Below are 19,738 nucleotides of genomic sequence, written 5' to 3'. Positions count from 1 at the left end.
ACCCAGCAGCCTGTTTACTGCTGCAAAAACAAATTGTAAATCAATGCAGCCTGTGCTCATCATCATACTGGTCATTTTATACTGAAATGTATTCTATGTGGAATCTCTCAGGTATTGTTGTTTGAGACAAGAATTATTCATCCAAATAATAAGTCCCTTGAATCCTAAGTCACCATACAGATATAGGAATAAAAATGTCAAAGACGGGATGAACTGATGGACCCAACCATATAAAAAGAAACATGTTGTTTTCTCTCTGAGGTCATGTGTTTTCTTGCTTGCCAATAATAAATTCAGTGCTCTAAATCCACCACAAGAGGCCATTGTGTCTCACTCAATAGCAATTTGTGACCAGTATTATCTGTCGTGCATCTACTGAAGCCGTACCATATCTCCCCCGCTGCCTCCTCTTCCTCATAAAAAAGGAGAGATAAAACTTGATCCTCCTGTATCTGCAGGCCGGGCTCTTCCTCTGTGGTGTGATAGTGTGACACTCTGGCTGTCCTCCTGGCATTCCTGTCCCCCTACGATCATTCCTCTACTACACGCTCACTTTCTTCTTTCCTTTATCATTCCCATGTCTTACTTAACTTGGTTTATCATCATATCTGCTGTCTTTTAGTATGAGTGTTTATTAACTCTGCAGGGCTTTGGATAGGTGTACACATGTTAATGATAGTAGATGATGCGGCTCTGATGCCCAAAGTTCTAATTTCTGGGGTCAATGTGCCAACAGGTCTAACTTACATTGTCCCTGTAAAAATGCCAGCTAATTCTTGCACTAAATTATTGCTTCACCATGTCCCTTCTTCAGTCCTCTCTCTCTGGCTAGGCCACCTTCCTCAGCAGAAACCAGTTGAGCCGTCACTCAGTGTCCACCCCCCCTCCTCCCCTCTGGATGATCTCCTCTCTCACTCTCTCACCTTCTCCCTTCGTCTTATTCCACTGACCATGCATGTTCCAAAAACAGATCTCATTTTCATCCACGGTGCGACCCCCAACCCCCCCTCGTGCACCCTGCACCACCACACTCCTGCATTACCTCCTTTCCAAATCCAAGCCATGTACCCAGTTCCTGTCCAAGTCCACCATCTCACCTCCCCATTGCTCCACCTCGAGCCCCACCCGCACCCCTCCTCCATCCCACCCCACCATGTTCTCCCATGCTGGAATTTGGAGGCGTGTGTCGCCGGGGTGTGCACCAATCCCGAGCATTTTGGTGGTATAAAACCCTGAGCGTGTTTGCACTCATTCGCTCTTTCTGTCAGACCAACACTCCTCAATTGGAGGGTGCCACACTTCTAGGTGAGGGTGGTGGATAAGGGTAAAAGCTGCAGACAACAGCAAGAAGTTTAAAGAGCGCGGATAGGCACGCATAGAAGGGCAATCCCTTGTCTATCCTGAAAGGATGGAGAACGCACACATAAAGGGGCCGGCAGAATGCCTGGCTTACTTCGGGGTGAACGAGAACACCGGCCTCACTCCCGACCAGTTCAAGAAGAACCTGGACAAATACGGCTACAATGGTGAGAGACTGGGGCTTCAGGAATGGGGTGGGGGGCCTGCTGAAAGAAGTTTGGCAACTAGGCCACATAAAGAAAAGAAAGATCTGAGCATTTGCATTTTAAATATTCCACCAAGTACTTTTACTAGAGTTTCTCCAAATGTTTCCTGAGTCTACACCAGCAGGTTTCCAGAGATACTCATTGGGTCGAGGCTGGGTTGAGTTTTTTTTTGCATGCAATGCTTTTTTAGAGAGGAGTTGCAACAGCTGGTAGAAATGCAGAGACATTGAGAAGCAGAGACTTTGAGGGCTTTGAAGAGCTATTTAAAGATAGCCAAAGAAGATGGCTGGAGAGCGAGAGAGACAGGTGACGGCTCAAGAAGCTTCCTGGGTGATATAGGGGGCGGGCGTTAACAGGAGAGACGGATAATTTTAGGCCTGGTATAAAGGGGGAGGTCCTTAGATGGCTTATGGCTAAATGGTTCATAATGTTGTTGCTAATCAATAACCAGTGGAATGGATAAATTAGAGAGCTGTAATATGGTAATATAGCTCAAAAGATGTTCTCACAGTGATGTCTTTGTTGCCTCGGAACATTTTAGTGAGCTGTCATTAAACACAATGGTTTATTTTGTTTAAAATGTAATTTTTGAACTGCAGTGAGGTTTTCGTTAGGCATGGTTTAGAGGTCAAAGGAATTCAGTATTGAATTAATGAAACTGAACAACAGCTTTTTTTATTTCAGCCATCTGTATGCAATGACTAGAGTCACTGAGAGTAAACCACACAGGGGTCCTTTGAAAAGGTGGAAGTTTTAGAAAACATAGATCTTGAGGTCACATTCATCAACTTATACCAAGAAATAAAAGTTCGCACCCACGTTTCTTCCTAGTGACCGCCATCTTTCTTTTCTGATCCTTTATTCTAACCATATGTTCTCTTGTCTTTCTGCCTCCACACGCTTTCTCCTCGATCACCTTTGTTTCCAACTCCAGAGCTGCCCGCTGAGGAGGGTGAGTGTTTAAGCAGCCACAATCACAAAATATCTGGATCTAGAATAAACTTCCACACACCTGATTTGACCCAGATGAGAGGCCATCGCTGATACTTCAAACTATCCCTCATCCACAGAGAGGTTGCAGTTTGATTGTGTGATGCTCACATGCTAAAGACTCTCTACTGGCTACTTAGACCAAATTTTGACCAATAGCAACAAAGATCACAAATCGATATGATAAACACTTTCCCTTTTTTACATTTATAGTTTGTGCTAATTATCCATTGATTTACATTAATTTTTCTCTTGTCTGTATCTCTTTCTCTCGCTCAGGTAAGAGCATCTGGGAGCTGATTGCTGAGCAGTTTGAGGACCTGCTTGTCAGGATCCTGCTGCTGGCCGCCTGCATCTCTTTTGTAAGTTTTCTTTTTTGAAATCATGTCAGTCATTTAAAACAGTGGTTATTTTAAACTCAAGGGGCAGCAGTAGAGTTTGCACTAGACATAATAGTAGCAACAGATTTCACAAGACACTAACACCACATGGGATCAGGCACTTGTCTTGACCTCAAACAAGTTTTCTCACATTCACATTTCTCCAGCCCTAACAATCTTGATTGCCACTTTAAAACTTGTAATTATTTGCATTTTACTTTAAATTACATCACAGAAACTCTCCCAGTGAGCATGCAACATTAATTTCTGGTTAGTTTATTAAGATAACTTTGTCCCCTCCACCCCTCTGTATTTTTGAGGACGACAACTTGAGAGGAGGGAGACAGATTGCAAGGGCTTGCTAGGAGGTGTATTAATTCCTATGCCCAGCTTTCACCCCTTCGGGGCAGCTGTCATGATGGCCTTAGAAGGCGAATATTGAGGAGCCAGTGAGAGACAGGGGGTCAGGGAAGTATAGGGGGGCTGAAGGGTAAGGGTTTATTTTAAGAAAGCCCCAAGCTGAGGAGAGAAACTGAATCCTTCGGGAAAGGTCAGGCTTGAAGGAAAGAACGAAGGGCCTCAATCCACAGAGAGAGGAGGAGCAAGGACTTATGGGACATTGAGATCAAATTAGTATCAATATTATGACAAAATTACAGCCATTAAAATGTGTATAAAGTCATCATACATTTGCAATTGTGTTCCCATTTTTTTTGCATGTTATTGTACACTGTACACGTGTGAAATCATGCTAAATGCATATAAAAAGGTCCATCGCAGCCTCCTGAATACCTAAAGAGGTCTCTGATTATTGCAATATATACAAGTTTATGAAAAATCGTTTTAGTCAGACACAATGCAAACAAAGATAAATGTCCGTTTAAAGTAGGTCTGACGTGTTTTTAGGGCCCACTGTCATTAATTTCTTCTCTCCCACTCTAACCTCAGGTGCTGGCCTGGTTTGAGGAAGGTGAGGAGACCGTCACCGCCTTTGTGGAACCCTTCGTCATCCTTCTTATCCTCATCGCTAATGCCGTTGTTGGAGTGTGGCAGGTCAGTGAGAGGCCCAGCACGTTGAGCAATGAGATGTATCCATTGCAGCGATGACAGAAAGTACACAGGTTCCAGTTACTTTCAGCCATGTTTCAGCCACAAACCCACACGTGCTTGCACAACTGTAACATTATCACTTTTACAGCTTTGAAGCCCCAAATAGTTAGCATGTGCTCTAAAGTTGATGTTACCACATCAGTCAGTCTTAAATAAACAATATTATTTACTTTAACTCAAGAAGAGAAACACATTTGTTACAATTTTAGAGTTTATTTTAAGACTCCATGTCCTGTTTATGTTTTGATTGCAATGCAGCAGGGGATGGATGATTCACATTATGCGAGTCATGCTGTTTCCCATGCATACCAATAAGCAATTGGCATTGCTGTCAGGCATCAGTCACTATGGGAACATTGTTGTTATCACATCGTCGCCAAGTGTCAAAATCACCTGCTTCGTTCCTGTTTTTCTCATCGAGAAACAAAACCAAAAAAGAACAACCTACTATTAGATCAAATTTTATCACTCAAAATATTATCTCTGAACACAGCATGTAGATTTCTTGTTGCAGAGTCCCTCAAACACAGATCTATACACTATTTTCCACACAATAATTAGTATTTATTTGAAAAATGTGAAACCTCAGATGGAATAGCTCAGAGATCACAATTACTGTTTGTAATTAATTCATTCCTGCAAGTTGACACTGAGGACCAAGGTCAAAATGAGTATTATTTACATCTAAGCAAGGATAAACAGGCGTGTTGTCGTCACTTTAGAGTGTGTATTAGGGTTTGTTTTTTTTCTCAGGTAAGCCAGGCTAAATGTTTGTGCTCCTCTGTTGTAATTTGAGCTGACCCCCTTAACTCATTGTGACTTTTTACTGATCACTTGTGTCTTTTTGTCTGTGTGCCACAGGAGCGTAACGCTGAAGATGCCATCGAGGCTCTCAAGGAATACGAGCCTGAGATGGGCAAAGTTTACCGTTCTGACAGAAAGAGTGTGCAGATGATTAAGGCCAGAGAAATTGTCCCCGGAGACATTGTGGAGGTGTCCGGTAAGTAATGTCAAGATTGCCCATTTTATTTTTTAAATTATTACATCACATTACATAGAGAAAGAAAGCGAGACACAAACTCAGGATATATGTGTCAGATGGCAGAGCCTTGTGCCTTTTTAAGGCAATGTAAGCGAGGCAGGATGGAGTAGCACTGCTGTGAAAACATGCTGACTGAAGGAAAGCAAATTCAGGAGTATAAATACCCTCACTAGCACCTGCCACACCTCTTCTCCCCTCCCTGCCATGGCCCACTTCTGTTCATTCGTCAGTGTACACCTGTTGGCTCTCTAGCTGGCTATACCAAACCCCCGAACATGTGTGGTTCATTCTCATTGGGCCTCATTAGGTTCTGTCTCATTATAAAAGCCATTGATTAAGTGTAGAAAGTTAATCTGGGATTTTTTTTTTAAATTCCAAAAAAATTGTTTTTTTAGATATTTGTTCATTTATATTTCAGTAAGGGACTTTATTGTATGCTAGTTACAACTTTTACAGTCACTTAAATGTTGAGGTGAGGCAAAAGTAATTAAAAATAAGTAAGAAAGTAGTCCACAAATATACATAGCCCCCACAGCTACATTTATTTGATATTTAATGTAAATAAGAAAGGAAAGAATTCATTTTCATGATGGCTTCTCTGTTATTCCCACAGTTGGTGACAAAGTCCCAGCTGACATCAGGATTGTTAGCATCAAGTCCACCACCCTGCGTGTTGACCAGTCCATCCTTACTGGTAAGCTTTCAAGAAGCCTTTGATCTCTCCATACATGTTTTTCTTTCTTGTCTGCATTTGTAGTTTTGAATAATTTTTTTCTATTTTCTCTCTCAGGTGAGTCCGTCAGTGTGATCAAGCACAATGAGGCTGTTCCCGACCCCAGAGCTGTCAACCAGGACAAGAAGAACATGCTTTTCTCTGTAAGTGCCTCACTAACATCAATACTTCATTTGCAGTGTTGCAGCCATTTTTCTTCCTGTTACTCTTCAAGTAAATTCCCTACAACTAGCTCTTCTTCTCTTCCTGCAGGGCACTAACATCGCTGCTGGCAAGGCCATCGGTGTTGCTGTGGCCACCGGAGTCGCCACTGAGATCGGCAAGATCCGTGACCAGATGGCTGCCACTGAGCAGGAGAAGACCCCTCTGCAGGCTAAGCTGGACGAGTTCGGCGAGCAGCTGTCCAAGGTTATCTCCCTGATCTGCGTTGCTGTTTGGGCCATCAACATTGGCCACTTCAACGACCCCGTCCACGGTGGCTCATGGATCCGTGGTGCTGTCTATTACTTCAAGATCGCTGTTGCTCTGGCTGTGGCTGCCATCCCTGAGGGTAAGGGACGCACAAACCAGAAAGTGACTGTTTGTTCCCACGCTGTTTGTTCCTCATGCTCACAGTTTTCACCAACATCTCTCAGGTCTGCCTGCTGTCATCACCACCTGCCTTGCCCTTGGTACCCGCCGTATGGCCAAGAAGAACGCCATCGTCAGAAGCCTGCCCTCTGTGGAGACCCTGGGCTGCACCTCTGTCATCTGCTCTGACAAGACTGGCACCCTCACCACCAACCAGATGTGTGTGACCAAGGTTGGTTCTACACTCGAAAAAGGAAATTGTGGCAATTTGTCCATAGAACAATTCTGGACATAATTCAAACTTTCTGTCCTTCCTCCACCCCAGATGTTCATTATCAAGACAGTTGATGGCGACCATGTTGACCTTGATGCCTTCGATATCTCTGGCTCCAAGTACACCCCTGAGGGCGAGGTGTAAGTTGTTTTGTCCTCATTCAAACTCAGCATCCGCCATACAATTAAGTGCACATGAACCTTCTCTCATTTATTTGTAATTCTCTCTTTCAGTTCCCAGGGAGGTGCCAAGACCAACTGCAGCGCATACGATGGCCTTGTTGAGCTGGCTACCATCTGCGCCCTGTGCAACGACTCCTCTCTCGACTACAACGAGGTGAATTTATAGATTCCTGCAGTATATGTTGCAGCAATGTTACCCCATGACCTTCTGCAATTTAACCAGCTCTCTTCATCGCCCTCCTTTTCTCCAGTCCAAGAAGATCTATGAGAAGGTCGGTGAGGCTACTGAGACTGCCCTGTCCTGCCTGGTTGAGAAGATGAATGTGTTCAACTCCAACGTGAAGAACCTGTCCAGGATTGAGAGAGCCAATGCCTGCTGCTCCGTAAGTTTTCCAACTGCTATTTGCAGTAAGTTTAGGATAATTCACATTTAATGTTAATACAGCTAATTGTGATAAACATTTTATCTCTGTGTCCCCCAACAGGTCATCAAGCAGCTCATGAAGAAGAACGTCACCCTGGAGTTCTCCCGTGACAGGAAGTCCATGTCCGTGTACTGCACCCCCGCTAAGGGTGATGGTGGCGCCAAGATGTTCGTGAAGGCGAGTGTCTTTCTGTCTTTTTTTTCCTCTTCCCTTTTCACATCAGACACTGTGAATCATTCAACATAACACAAAACTTTCATCCTCTCCACAGGGTGCCCCTGAGGGTGTGATTGACAGGTGCGCATATGTGCGTGTTGGCACCACCCGCGTTCCCCTGACCAATGCTATCAAGGAGAAGATCATGGCTGTCATCAGAGACTGGGGTACCGGCCGTGACACCCTGCGTTGCCTGGCCCTGGCCACCCGTGACAGCCCACTGAAGTTGGATGAGATGAACCTTGAGGACTCAACCAAGTTCGCCGACTACGAGGTGAGAATTTGGTTGACTTGGAAATTAAATGTGTGGATACGCTTGTGATGACATGTCAAAACATGGATTGAATGTCTCAATTTACGCTTCTTTCCTCAGACTGACCTGACCTTTGTTGGCTGCGTGGGTATGCTGGATCCCCCTCGTAAGGAGGTCACTAGCTCCATTGTGCTGTGCAGGGAGGCTGGAATCCGTGTCATCATGATCACTGGTTAGTGTTATAGATGGGATAAATTATCAATACAGAATTGTTAACAAAGAACTCATATCATTTACACAAAGATGTGTATCTTAGATCCGAGCATATTTTACACTCCAGAATTGTCCCTGTCATGAAACCATTCTTAATTCTGGACCGTGTATTTAACCATCCACTGTACCATTTGTATCAACAGTATACGCAATTTAAAACAATCCTATCTGCTCTCTTGTGGGGCTAAATGTGTGCTTTACACCTCAGCTGCATCAGTCTTTTTATTGACTTCTTCACCTCCAAATTTCAGGTGACAACAAGGGAACTGCCATCGCCATCTGCCGTCGCATTGGCATCTTCACTGAGGAAGAGGATGTTTCTGGCAGAGCCTACACCGGACGTGAGTTTGACGACCTGCCCCTCCATGAGCAGTCTGAGGCTGTGCGTAGGGCTTGCTGCTTCGCCCGTGTGGAGCCATCCCACAAGTCCAAGATTGTTGAGTTCCTGCAGGGTTATGATGACATTACTGCTATGGTAAGATCTTAGCAGCGTAGGATGTAGCTCATGTAGTACTGTGCATGTGTGTAGCTTGGAGTTGCTGAATTACCTCCTCTCCCCCTACAGACTGGTGATGGTGTGAACGATGCCCCTGCCCTGAAGAAGGCCGAGATCGGCATCGCCATGGGCTCTGGCACTGCCGTTGCCAAGTCTGCCTCTGAGATGGTCCTGGCTGACGACAACTTCTCTTCCATTGTGGCTGCTGTTGAGGAGGGCAGAGCTATCTACAACAACATGAAGCAGTTCATCCGTTACCTCATCTCCTCCAACGTCGGTGAGGTTGTCTGTATCTTCCTGACTGCCGCTCTGGGTCTGCCAGAGGCTCTGATCCCTGTCCAGCTGCTGTGGGTCAACCTGGTGACTGATGGTCTGCCCGCCACCGCCCTTGGCTTCAACCCCCCTGATCTGGACATTATGGGCAAGCCCCCACGTTCCCCCAAGGAGCCCCTGATCTCTGGCTGGCTGTTCTTCAGATACATGGCTATTGGTGGTAAGTAACAGTTGATTTTATGTGTTTGGGTTTTGTCTGAATGCAGGACAAACACTTACCTACACTGATGCTGTTACTTCTCCCTAACAGGATACGTCGGTGCTGCCACTGTTGGTGGTGCTGCCTGGTGGTTCATGTACGATAGCACCGGCCCTGGTGTCACCTACTACCAGCTGGTAAGAACCTGTCCGTCTTACATGTTGACTCAGACGAACGCTCACACACAGACACTGAGTGACCTCACCTCTCCTCTGTGCAGTCCCACTTCATGCAGTGCCATGATGAGAATGAGGACTTTGCTGGCTTTGAGTGCGAGATCTTTGAGGCTTCTCCTCCCATGACCATGGCCCTGTCTGTGCTGGTCACCATTGAGATGTGCAACGCTCTCAACAGGTAATATTACACATGTTGCAAAGGAAAACACATTTTGTCAGCATCACAACATCCAACTTCAGTGAGTTCATGAGCCTTTTAAGTCAAAATGAGGACATCTTTTATGACTTTTACTATGGAAGCGGCTATACCGTCCAACACAAAGTTCCATACAGACAAAAAGTATATTGCATTGTATAATTTCGAATTTCCAATTATTCCAACACCACGTGAATGAACTGTTACTCTCATAATTCCTTTTATTTTTGTCATTTAAAGCTTGTCTGAGAACCAGTCTCTGATTCGCATGCCCCCATGGAGCAACTTCTGGCTGCTTTCTGCCATGACCCTCTCCATGTCCCTTCACTTCATGATCATCTATGTTGACCCTCTGCCCGTAAGTGCTCCCTACAGTTTGATTTAGTTACTTCACCAGTTTTTTTATTTTTTTTATTATATTGATGTAATGTCCTCTGTGAGTTGTAGTTTTTTGCTGCAGTTGCTTTCCAGTGTTGTTTCTGACTCCCACTCTTTGCCCCGTCCCCCAGATGATCTTCAAGTTGACCCATCTGAGCACAGAACAGTGGCTGATGGTCCTGAAGCTTTCCTTCCCCGTCATCCTCATTGATGAGGTGCTGAAGTTTGTGGCCCGCAACTACGTTGAATGTAAGTAGCCTTGAATATTTTTCACTCTAACAATGAAAAAAATTAAGATTTACCTTATTTCCTGAATTAACTGTTCTCTTTTTCTCTCTTGGTCTCTTTTAATCTTAATAGATTTTCAATGTATTTATACTGTTATTTTTATTTTTTTTGTTGATTATTAATTAATGTTTTAACAAAGTGTAATCCTTCCTCATCTTGTACTGTCATTTAATTCTATCATCATCCCTTCATTAATCTACAAATCCATCATAAGTTAATATCTGTTGTCACCCTCCTGATCTTTCTCATAACTCCTCTCTCCATTCCTCATTAACTCACTTAACCCTTTTTGTTAATTTCTAGACTAAACTCAGTCAACCAACCACCATTAGCCTGTAACTTAAGCAAGGTATTCTATGCCGGTCACTGTGTATCTATAGTTTGTGTGTACATTTGGTTTTGTATCTGTCTTGTATATATTATCAGTCTCCTGTTGATGTAGAACTGAGGGTTCTCCCCAATACTTAACAAGTCTGAAAAACAAATCTCACATCTGCCACAAATTGACAAGGTGGCTTGATGACTAACAGATGGGGAGATATCTCAGTGCTGCAATCTGTCTCCTATGTCCTTGTCTGAGCTCTCTGTTTCCTGTTATTTCTGATGTCATGAGATGCTTCAAAAGCGTGTTCATCACCTCTGAGCTACTGCTGTCATTATTACAGCATGTATGTTGAGTTGTTCCTGTCTGTGGTAGTAGGATGCCTGTTCACATTCCACTTTTATAAAAGAAAAGCTTGATATCGCTGGAGTCCCCAAAAAACCTATTGGCAACATTTTATTTCAACCCTCAAATGTAGCATTTATGGGCAAAACATAAACATAACTCTTTTTTTTATAGCAGACTTCAATGTAAGCAGATAAATGCTGTTTAAGTGTTTATTGATAATTGGATTTAATCAATAGGTTTAGCTTTAACCTGTAAAGAAAACATAACAGGATTTTTGTTTGTAATAACAATTTAACACAGCTGTAATTTGTTTATGAGATATGTCTTGATAGGAATAGTTATAATTGTTGAAAGTAATTTTCATTATCTAACACTTAAAAATGTCATAACTCATAACTACTCTATAATGTTATAAAGTGTCTTTGATATGTTTACCTTCTGCTTAGAAAAGATAGATAAGGGGAGTTGAAGTGAAATGTTACCAAAGGAAATTGGGAAATTTTCATTTGATGGCCATGCTGTTCATGTTTTCCTCTTTGGGAAAATCTGTTAGTTCTTAAAAATATGCTGTCCTTCCTAGCATATTACCTCTCTGTAGAGCTAACACTGTGCTTAACATTCAGGCCAGGTCAAACTACACTTACGTCTATTTTTTCCTATTTAGCCACATTGAATTTGATATTTGGCTTTAAGTGCCAGGTAGTTACATTTTGTCTCATTTAAGAAAGTCTTTCCCACTAATGTCTGCATCCGAAAAGATTACATGTTCTGAAAATGAAATCACCTGGAGTGTCAACTTTGAAATGCTCGAAACCAGTTTGACCCAGGCCTGCTTTCTTTACACGTTCCTCGGTTGTACAATTAGAAGATAGATAACAGCAAATAACTTGGGCCCACTGTCGCGCTACACAACGTAGTTTGCTTGCTGCTTTCATTAGATTTAATGTTTAAAAAAATGTTAGACATTATTAGATATATAGCATTGCTTTCAGTGAAAGTAGTTCCAACACGCGTTGATCATGAGTTTGGCTGCAAAGATAGTTTGTGTTGCTCTGTTTAACTTGTTGAAAGGGTCACTGTGTCAGTTTCCATTGTTGACCAAATCGTGCATCCAAGAGTCCTCTCCCTCTCTGATTTATCCATTTTCTCTTCCCCAGGTACGGCTAATTAGACATGTAGAAGAAGAGGATCTTAAGGGTTGGAGAGAAAGAATTGGAGAAGAGAGAGAGGAAGATCACAACTGAAGATGGGAACCATTGTGAGCCAACCAATAGAAGAGAGAGGAGAAAATACAGGAAAATGTATCATAAAAAACAATAAAACAAAAAAAAAAATACATAAACATAGCCTCTATATAGGGAAGGAGATTGAATTAAAACGGGGCAAGTGTCCCTGCCGATACAGAATTAACATATTTAAGATTTTATTCTAAGAACTAAAGTATGTATTAAAAGTGATTTTTTTGTTAAACTTGGATATTCTCAGCCGTTGTGTTTTTGTGTCCTCTGTCCATTTTCATATAATTGACTTTCCAGCTCATTATTTTTATTCTAGTCTTTGTTGCTCGTGTCCCAGGCAGCCTCCCTGCTTTAGTGGCTGGGCTCTGTATAGTGTGGTGTAGGGTTGCAGAATGACTTCATATGGGCAGAAAAACCTCATGCCTCCAGCTGCCAGCGCTCTCTATAGGCTTCATGCAGTCAGCAGACTCTGTTGGAGGTCTCATGACATTAAATGGGCATGTCCACTCAGTCACAACACTTTTGGTCTTATATATTGTTTACGTGATAAGCTGAAATAAAGTGATGATTACAAACTCATGTACTTGCATTGTGGCGCACATTTTTATTCATCTCTTTAAATGAACATTCGGTGTATACAGTGTTGAACATCCAGGCTTGAGATGTGAGTCAAACAAATTTAGTTTTATTCATTTGTTGTTTTGGTTTTTAGCTGGTGTCAAATATTGTACAGTATTTCTGCCTTTTAGTGCTTAACAGTGACAGTTCATTGGTCTTTGGCTTACAAGAGCTGCATCGTTTTGTGAGAGCCCAAATCCGTTAGATGAGAGTCCTGAATGGTATGTTGGCGTCCTTCATTTGCTTTTCATAATCTTCATCAAACATCTTTGATTGCTCGGGTGTGAAATGGTTCTTCCAATCACCTACTTCACCTGCAAAGACGGATGCAGAAGAGAATAAAGCAGGGTTAAATATATAAATCAATAATAATGTGTTGTAATTCCGAATAACTACGAATTAAGTGGCTGCACCTAATGATTATTTTCCTTGTGAATTCATCTGCCAGTTATATATTACTGTATTGGCTTTTCAAATGTCAATCATGTTTTACAAGAGCCCAATCCAACATGAAAAAATAATTATTTTGGCAGGAAAATAGTCCAATTCTTAAAAATAGCCCATTGCTATACTATGATATAAAGAAAAAGAGCAAATGCAATTATTAAAATAGTCACAGATTTATTTTCTGCCAATAGACTAATCAGTGAATCAACTAATGTTTTATCTAGACTGGGCTCAAGCTTCTCATGGTTTACAAAAACAACAGAAGCAGAGGCAAGAATTCCAGCAACCTCTAGGTTGTGCCATTGCAGTGCACAACTTGAGGTCGAGGGCTCGGACGAGATATACAATGATAAAATATAATCAATACAATAACAGATTAGTAATTCCCTCTTTGTGGAGTGTGAACTGTTGAGCTGTGTGTTTATGAGAGTAGGATGAGGTAATCATGATGCATCCACCCAACACAAAACCTGGAGGAGTTTAAAGTTTTTGCAATCTGTCAGAATTTCTGTTTAAAACATTTAAAACTAATTAAACCTTTTTTTACAGAATGTGAAGAAGTTACAGTTTTGACTCGATGTCAAAGATAGCTATGTATTGTGTTGCTGGGATATCTACACAGTCTGACAAAGTGATTTCACTTTAAAACAATCAAGAAAAACCGGTTACCTCAAAATGACCAGGGAAAGTAGACTAATAATAATAAGTTGTTCAAACATTTTAGCTTGTACAACTTAAATGTATTTAAATAGACTACTTCACTTGGTAATTCTGAGGTCATCAGTATCCTGACTTATTTAATGTAAAGTCACCAGCTAGTCCTGACCTGTCTTGACTCGTAATACCACTTTGTACCTGAAGGGGCGATAGTCCGATAGTACAGCTCAGGCCTGCAGAAGTGGCCGCTGACTGATGCTGACCTTCCTCTTGCTCCTCTGTTGCTTAATGTCTCTCCTGTTTCCTGCCTCTGTCATCCCTTGAGTCAGACTTCTCATCAGAGACGCTTGCAAATCAACTCAGTATTCATCAAGACTCTATCAGTCTTGGAGGCTGTGTTAAGTCCCAGTCCTGTGTTGACTGTGAGGCTGCTGAGCCTGGTTCTGATGCCCACTATGGGCCTGGGCTTACAAAAACCTCCATGATACTACTAGCTGCATGGCTAACTGAGCTAAGCTGTTTACAGCAGCTACAGTTAGCAGCAGTTAGTTACTCAGGTTATATGCTGTCCGTTAACTGTTTTGAGTTTGAATTCAACATGTGGCAAATTCTTGTTGCACTTTGGATATTTTGGATCAATATCATTCTCCTGTACAAGACCAAGAGCAGATTGATGCACCTTTTCTCATGAACGGAGAGACGGAATGATCAAACACCGGTGCTGGGACGCAGGAGTAGTTGGCCATCGGGTTCTCCTTCATGTTCTTGAAGGACGTGAGCTCCACAATCTTGCTGATGACCTCATCAGAGACCGACATGTCCAGGTACCTCATGATGCGCTCCACTTCACGCCGAGGATTCTGGGGGGAGGAAATACGATAGCAGGAGTGTGTACAACATGCTTTGGTAATACTGGGTCTCCATGTTCTTGGAAGGTGCACTGGTTCTGATTACCTCTTTCATGTCCTCATAGAAGAGGTAGAGGATGTTTCTCTTCTCTCTCTCCACCCAGTAACCTTTCACATGGTCATACCAGGAGCCCCACGACACTGTGGAAACAGGATTCAATGAGCAGCCGTCATGAAAAGGTCACTCCCAGTCCAGCTAAAGGTTTATGGGACTACAGAGCACAGATTGACAATGAAATCTCAAAGAGAAAGTAATCTCTATCAATATTCACTTATGACCTTTTAGAAGTGTGTGGTGTTGTCTTTATCTGAAGAGACCCTGCCTTCTGCTTGTACTTTATTTTCATAGTATTTTGATATATTGGGGATCATAGAGAGCTGCAGGCCTGCATGTCTGTTTGACTGAGGGCATGGCTGACATTCACACACACAGGCAGGGCAGAGAGGGGATTGCTGGACAGGATGATGCCGCCGCCAGCGTTTGGCAGTATTCTAAAGTAAAATTACGTTTTATAATGTTTGGTCTTCATCTTTACATACGCCATAAATATAAGCATTTAATAAGTTGGACCTGCAAACACAGTTTAATATGTGTAACTGGTTGAATTAGCCTTCAAGTATAAAAACATATCGGAGTGGATCTGAAAGAACTTTTGTGACCTTAACTTGTGACCTTCACTCTACAGCAAGGTGCTGCTAATCTTGTCATGGTCACGGAGGCATTCTAAGTTTTCTCATGGGGCAAAACTGTGAGGTAAGAAACTAACTTGTACTTTTTAAGATGTCACAGATCACAGCAGTCACCAACCACTTCAACCCATCCAGACTTTTCATGTTACACAAGAACCTCTGGCTGTCGGAGTAGGTAGGTGTGCCAGCCGTGATTGGTAAGAGGCTTTGTGCCAACAGAATTAACCTGTTTTACTGAGGCTAAGATGACACTCGGGAATGTGATAATCTACTTACACTCTCCTCGCATGAACTTGTGGATGTAGCCGTCCCAGGGCCCTGGCTCAGGCTGGGTCTTATTCATACAATCAAAGTGGTAGTAGCTCACCAGGTTGTCTTTGGCATTGCGTGCCACGTAGATAGCCTTAAGACATGATCAGGCAGGAAATAAAAAGGGATTTACAACAACAGTCCAGAGACCGGGTAACCTGACATGGCAGTTGTATATTACATTGTTCGCCTCTCACTCCGACTGCATGCAATGTATCATGAACCTTTCACCCCATTGTCATGCATTCGCTGTTTAGTGTACAATAAAATAACTCAGTTGAATTGAACAGATTGAGTCTCACCTTGCACTTGTTCTCCCAAAACCCAGGAGGCACCAACTGAAAAGGAAGATGTGTCTTTATAACTCTAGGTGGATCCATAGTCTTCAGAAGATCAAGACCTGAATCGTAAGTTCAGGGAAAAGAATACGTGCGTTAAAGAGTTGAAATGCACTTTTGCTCCACATTTTCACAGATTCCATGTTGCGCTTATGTAAGTCTCATCCTAATACACTGAGATGTCTGACTTTACACTTCTCCAGCACCATTTCAGTCACCTTCTAAGAGCAAATTTCATCAGGCAGCCAGTTAGCTTAGCTACAGCTAGCTGAATGTCACAAAATCTTTGTCCCAAAACCTCTAAAGCTCACTAAATAACATGTTTATCCATGGTGACTGCAATACTCCAGGATGTATTTAGCGTGCTATAATTAATGGCAACTTTTTGTTTTCATTGCAGATAAATAAGGTAAGATATAATAGCTTAGCAAGCTTTTACAGTCATTACTACAAATGTGACGCCAGCAAAAAACATTGTTTTCCCATGGTACCCGGCCTGCCATGCACTCCTGTATCTCAACACGTCACATGTTTTTCTTTTATAGAAGTTGAAATATTCTCTTTTTGTCACAGTGCCGCTTATTCCATCAGGTAGTTATACGAGTTAGGTTAGCTGCTAACCCTGCTTCCAGTTTCCTTTATGATAATCAAGCTCAGCTGAGCTAACTGGTTGCTGGCTGTAGCTTCACAGACATTTAAAAATAACTATTTCCCAAAATGTCATAGTTTTTCCAGAAGTCTAAGTCGCTCCCATTAACCCAATATCCAGTCATTTCTAGCAAAACAACCTGCTGCACACCACTTCGCGCCAAACAGCAGAAATACAAAGGTAGCAACTAGCTAACTGGCTAAAGAGTCAAGCGTCGAGCAAAGAAGCAGGACGTGTTGGGCCAAGAGTGTTTGTGCATCAGGTGGTCAGATACACCCGTAAATTCATTTGAAAGCTTAAGATGTTTCATTTCTGAAGAAGCCATTTGAATGCAGTCACATGCATGCAAACATAACCACACAGATAAACACCTGAGGGGATGGGTGGTGGGGAGTGTATCTCGAGGAAAGGACTGCGGACCGGTGTGGGGGCTCGTTTGCAGGCCTCTGCATCGCCGTTGTGAATAAGGAGGTCGACTATCTCCTGGGTCCACGTGGTCCCTTATGTGCCAAAAACATGAATTAACACTCAGCTGAGACTACACAGACACACAGACTACATTAACAAACACATTGAACATGTCTTTTGCTGCACATGGTTTTACTGTACTGTGTATAATACTATATATATCGTGCATTACTCTGCATTTCACTGTTTTGCGATGCCAAACTGTATTTCATTTTCTCAGCACTTCTGCTCTGCTCAGTGATGTTGAATTTAATCTATGTAACACTGGACAACATCAAAATCCACACTTGCCATCAGGTGTTCTCTGAAAGAAATCCATATCGATTCAAATCATAGTTTTGAATAGAATTGGTCTGGACTGACTACAGTTTGCTTGAATTCATTTAGTTTATGTACTTTATTCTGATTTCCTGACAGTTTTGTCAGCTTCACTCTATGATGGGTTTGTTTTGTCAGCTTCACTCTATGATGGGTTCGTCGTGTTCTGTGTCCTGTTACACGAGTTTCACATCAAGTATTTAAATCCTGGGTAAGTCAAAGTGGCAGTGTCACACTGCGGAAAACTTCACTTTACGGAGAATAAGAATGTCTCGTTAACTTACTCTTGATCAAGAAAAATGACTCACATGAGTGTTATACTGTTGTATATATTATGATACAATGATTATTAATGTTGCATAATGTGTAACCAGCATTTGTTCTGTTGTAGTTTGTCAAGGTAGAGCTGATTTGAACTACTTTATAAACTGTTTGGCAGTGAAATCAGTATTAGTGGATCTAATTGTATACGATTTTCATGTTCTCCATGCAAACTCCACTCACCACGGCTTCCAACAAAGCTTCCTGTCCCCTGTTGAACACCTGAAACTCCACTCAAAGATTTACTGTGTATTTCATGCAGCTGTCTGAGTACCTGCTTTGGGGTAGGTGGCGATGAGGAGGTCAGAGGGGTCAGGACGGAAAGCCCAGATAGGGTCCCAGTTCTGGGCGATGCAGCTCATGAGAGGAACCCCTCTGATGGGGATGAGAGGGAAGCGAGTAATGGAGGCGCTGGCCTTCTGGATGGCTTCGCTGTAGGATATCTCTTCCTTCTCTGACATGTTTCCCACGGTCAAAAGTTAACTCTGAGAAATCAAGAAACAAGCTGGTATTCCACTGTAAAATGGCTGAAGCGAGGCTGGTCCCGTGGTCGGTCACTGAGGTCCTGTCCTCTGCAGCTCCTCTCTCAGCTGGCTTTAGGTCCTTTGTCAAACATTCACAGTTGATTGGTTTTTGTACACCATAGATTCCAGCAAGCCTCTCCCTGTTAGGTTGTTTAGCAACCAATTACTGTGCACACACCCTCTTCACACTTTCGTTATCTACTCCTTGCGTCCTATTGGTTCCTCTTTTGAATTCTTCTGGTTTTCAACCTAAATCCTCTTTATCTGACGCCAAAAACAATCCCCCCCTGAGCTCCCAGCTGCAGCCTGACTGTTTTTCTCCTCCCTTTCTATCTTTGTAACCTGGCTGTCTGAGTGCTTGTGCCAGGTTCTTGTCTGTCTGGGACCAGGAACTTGCACAAGCAGACCTACACTAAAGTGCCCTTATGTAACATTCCCAGTTACGCATGAATTCCACTTTTGCTCACAATACTGTCTTGACTGCTCCCCCCCCCCCCCCCCCCCCCCCCCCCATATTCTGAGGAAGTGACAAGGGCGGGTCCTAAAAGAGCTCTATACACGGCAGAGGCAAACACTTAAGCTGACAGAACAAGAAATAATTATGTCGTCATGTGATTTCACTCATGCCACTTGTGTTTACTACAGATGAAACACACCTTTGGACTCAAACATTCAGGTCAAACTTAACGGCAGTGAAAGATAAAGTTTTGCTACTCTCAGTTCAGCCAGGAGCAGCTGAAATTGACATTCCAGGATTTCCACGGTCAATATCCTGCTAAAGGTAGAACAATATTTTCTCAGAAAACAGGCTCACTTGGACAGTTTCCTGACACATCTAGCAGGGTACAAAGTCCTCTTTGCAATTCAAAAGACTGCTTGTGAGTTACTGTCTATAAACGTGCAGAAACCCCCAGGGAGGAATCCAAAGAAGATAAATGAAAAAGGACAATGCTTGAATTTTGATACATTTAAATGAAAAGCAGAACATTAACAGTCAGATTAAATTACAGGCTACACTGTGAACACACGTAGATCGAGTTTTGCTAAAACAGAAACAGCCCTAACTGATGAATGGAAAGATTTCCTTTACTGAATTCAAGTGCCATACATTTTAAATGTAATAAACATGTTATAGTACAAAGGGTATATGTTAACCTGCATTTACAGCAACCTTTCAAAGTTAATAGTTAATTGAAAATAACTGGCTTTAGCTAACATGAGCTTATTGACAGCAGTAGAAGCATTTATTAGCTAATGGGGGCCCTATGTGGTCTCGGAGAAGGAATTCAGACTTGGAGTTTTAATATTTACAATATTGATGATGTAATAATACAAACTGAGAAATATATATTTTTTCCTAAACTGGATAAACAAGCTGTTCTTAGAGGAAAACAAGGTCCCAGAACACTGTTTGAAGCTAGTAAGGTGGCAGGGTCCGCCACATATAAACAAGGTAAAACAAAATGAAACTGGGTTGTCCTTTAAGGTCAGTTGGTTTATTCAG

The 19,738-nt window shown here is 42.4% G+C and overlaps 2 protein-coding genes across 3 annotated transcripts; one reads left to right on the top strand and one right to left on the bottom strand.

Annotated features, from left to right (window-relative positions):
• The first annotated feature begins 1,232 nt into the window (after positions 1-1,232).
• Positions 1,233-12,223, top strand: atp2a1l (ATPase sarcoplasmic/endoplasmic reticulum Ca2+ transporting 1, like). Of its 2 annotated transcripts, XM_030399719.1 has the most exons (23): positions 1,233-1,526; positions 2,500-2,517; positions 2,835-2,917; positions 3,884-3,988; positions 4,907-5,045; positions 5,701-5,781; positions 5,878-5,963; positions 6,073-6,370; positions 6,456-6,622; positions 6,716-6,804; positions 6,898-7,000; positions 7,098-7,229; positions 7,332-7,448; positions 7,543-7,761; positions 7,861-7,972; positions 8,265-8,488; positions 8,579-9,002; positions 9,093-9,178; positions 9,262-9,395; positions 9,654-9,771; positions 9,923-10,040; positions 10,383-10,428; positions 11,907-12,223. In XM_030399719.1, the coding sequence occupies exons 1-22, from the start codon at positions 1,409-1,411 to the stop codon at positions 10,385-10,387; spliced, it is 2,976 nt and encodes a 991-aa protein (XP_030255579.1). In that variant the 5' UTR covers positions 1,233-1,408; the 3' UTR covers positions 10,388-10,428; positions 11,907-12,223. The 2 variants fall into 2 exon arrangements, with proteins under 2 accessions (XP_030255579.1, XP_030255578.1); XM_030399718.1 differs by lacking the exon at positions 10,383-10,428.
• sult1st6 (sulfotransferase family 1, cytosolic sulfotransferase 6) lies at positions 12,182-18,681 on the bottom strand. The gene is made up of 7 exons (XM_030399720.1): positions 17,985-18,681; positions 16,975-17,103; positions 15,919-16,016; positions 15,584-15,710; positions 14,664-14,758; positions 14,389-14,569; positions 12,182-12,919 (listed from the first exon to the last, which is right to left on the bottom strand). Exons 1-7 carry the CDS (start codon positions 18,169-18,171, stop codon positions 12,807-12,809), a joined length of 930 nt encoding a protein of 309 aa, XP_030255580.1. The 5' UTR covers positions 18,172-18,681; the 3' UTR covers positions 12,182-12,806.
• Between the last annotated feature and the right edge of the window lie 1,057 nt (positions 18,682-19,738).

This window comes from Sparus aurata, chromosome 20, assembly GCF_900880675.1.
Source record: "Sparus aurata chromosome 20, fSpaAur1.1, whole genome shotgun sequence".
NCBI lineage: Eukaryota > Metazoa > Chordata > Actinopteri > Spariformes > Sparidae > Sparus > Sparus aurata.
Note: the sequence above shows the minus strand (reverse complement) of the source record. Positions and strands in the feature narration are given on the sequence as shown.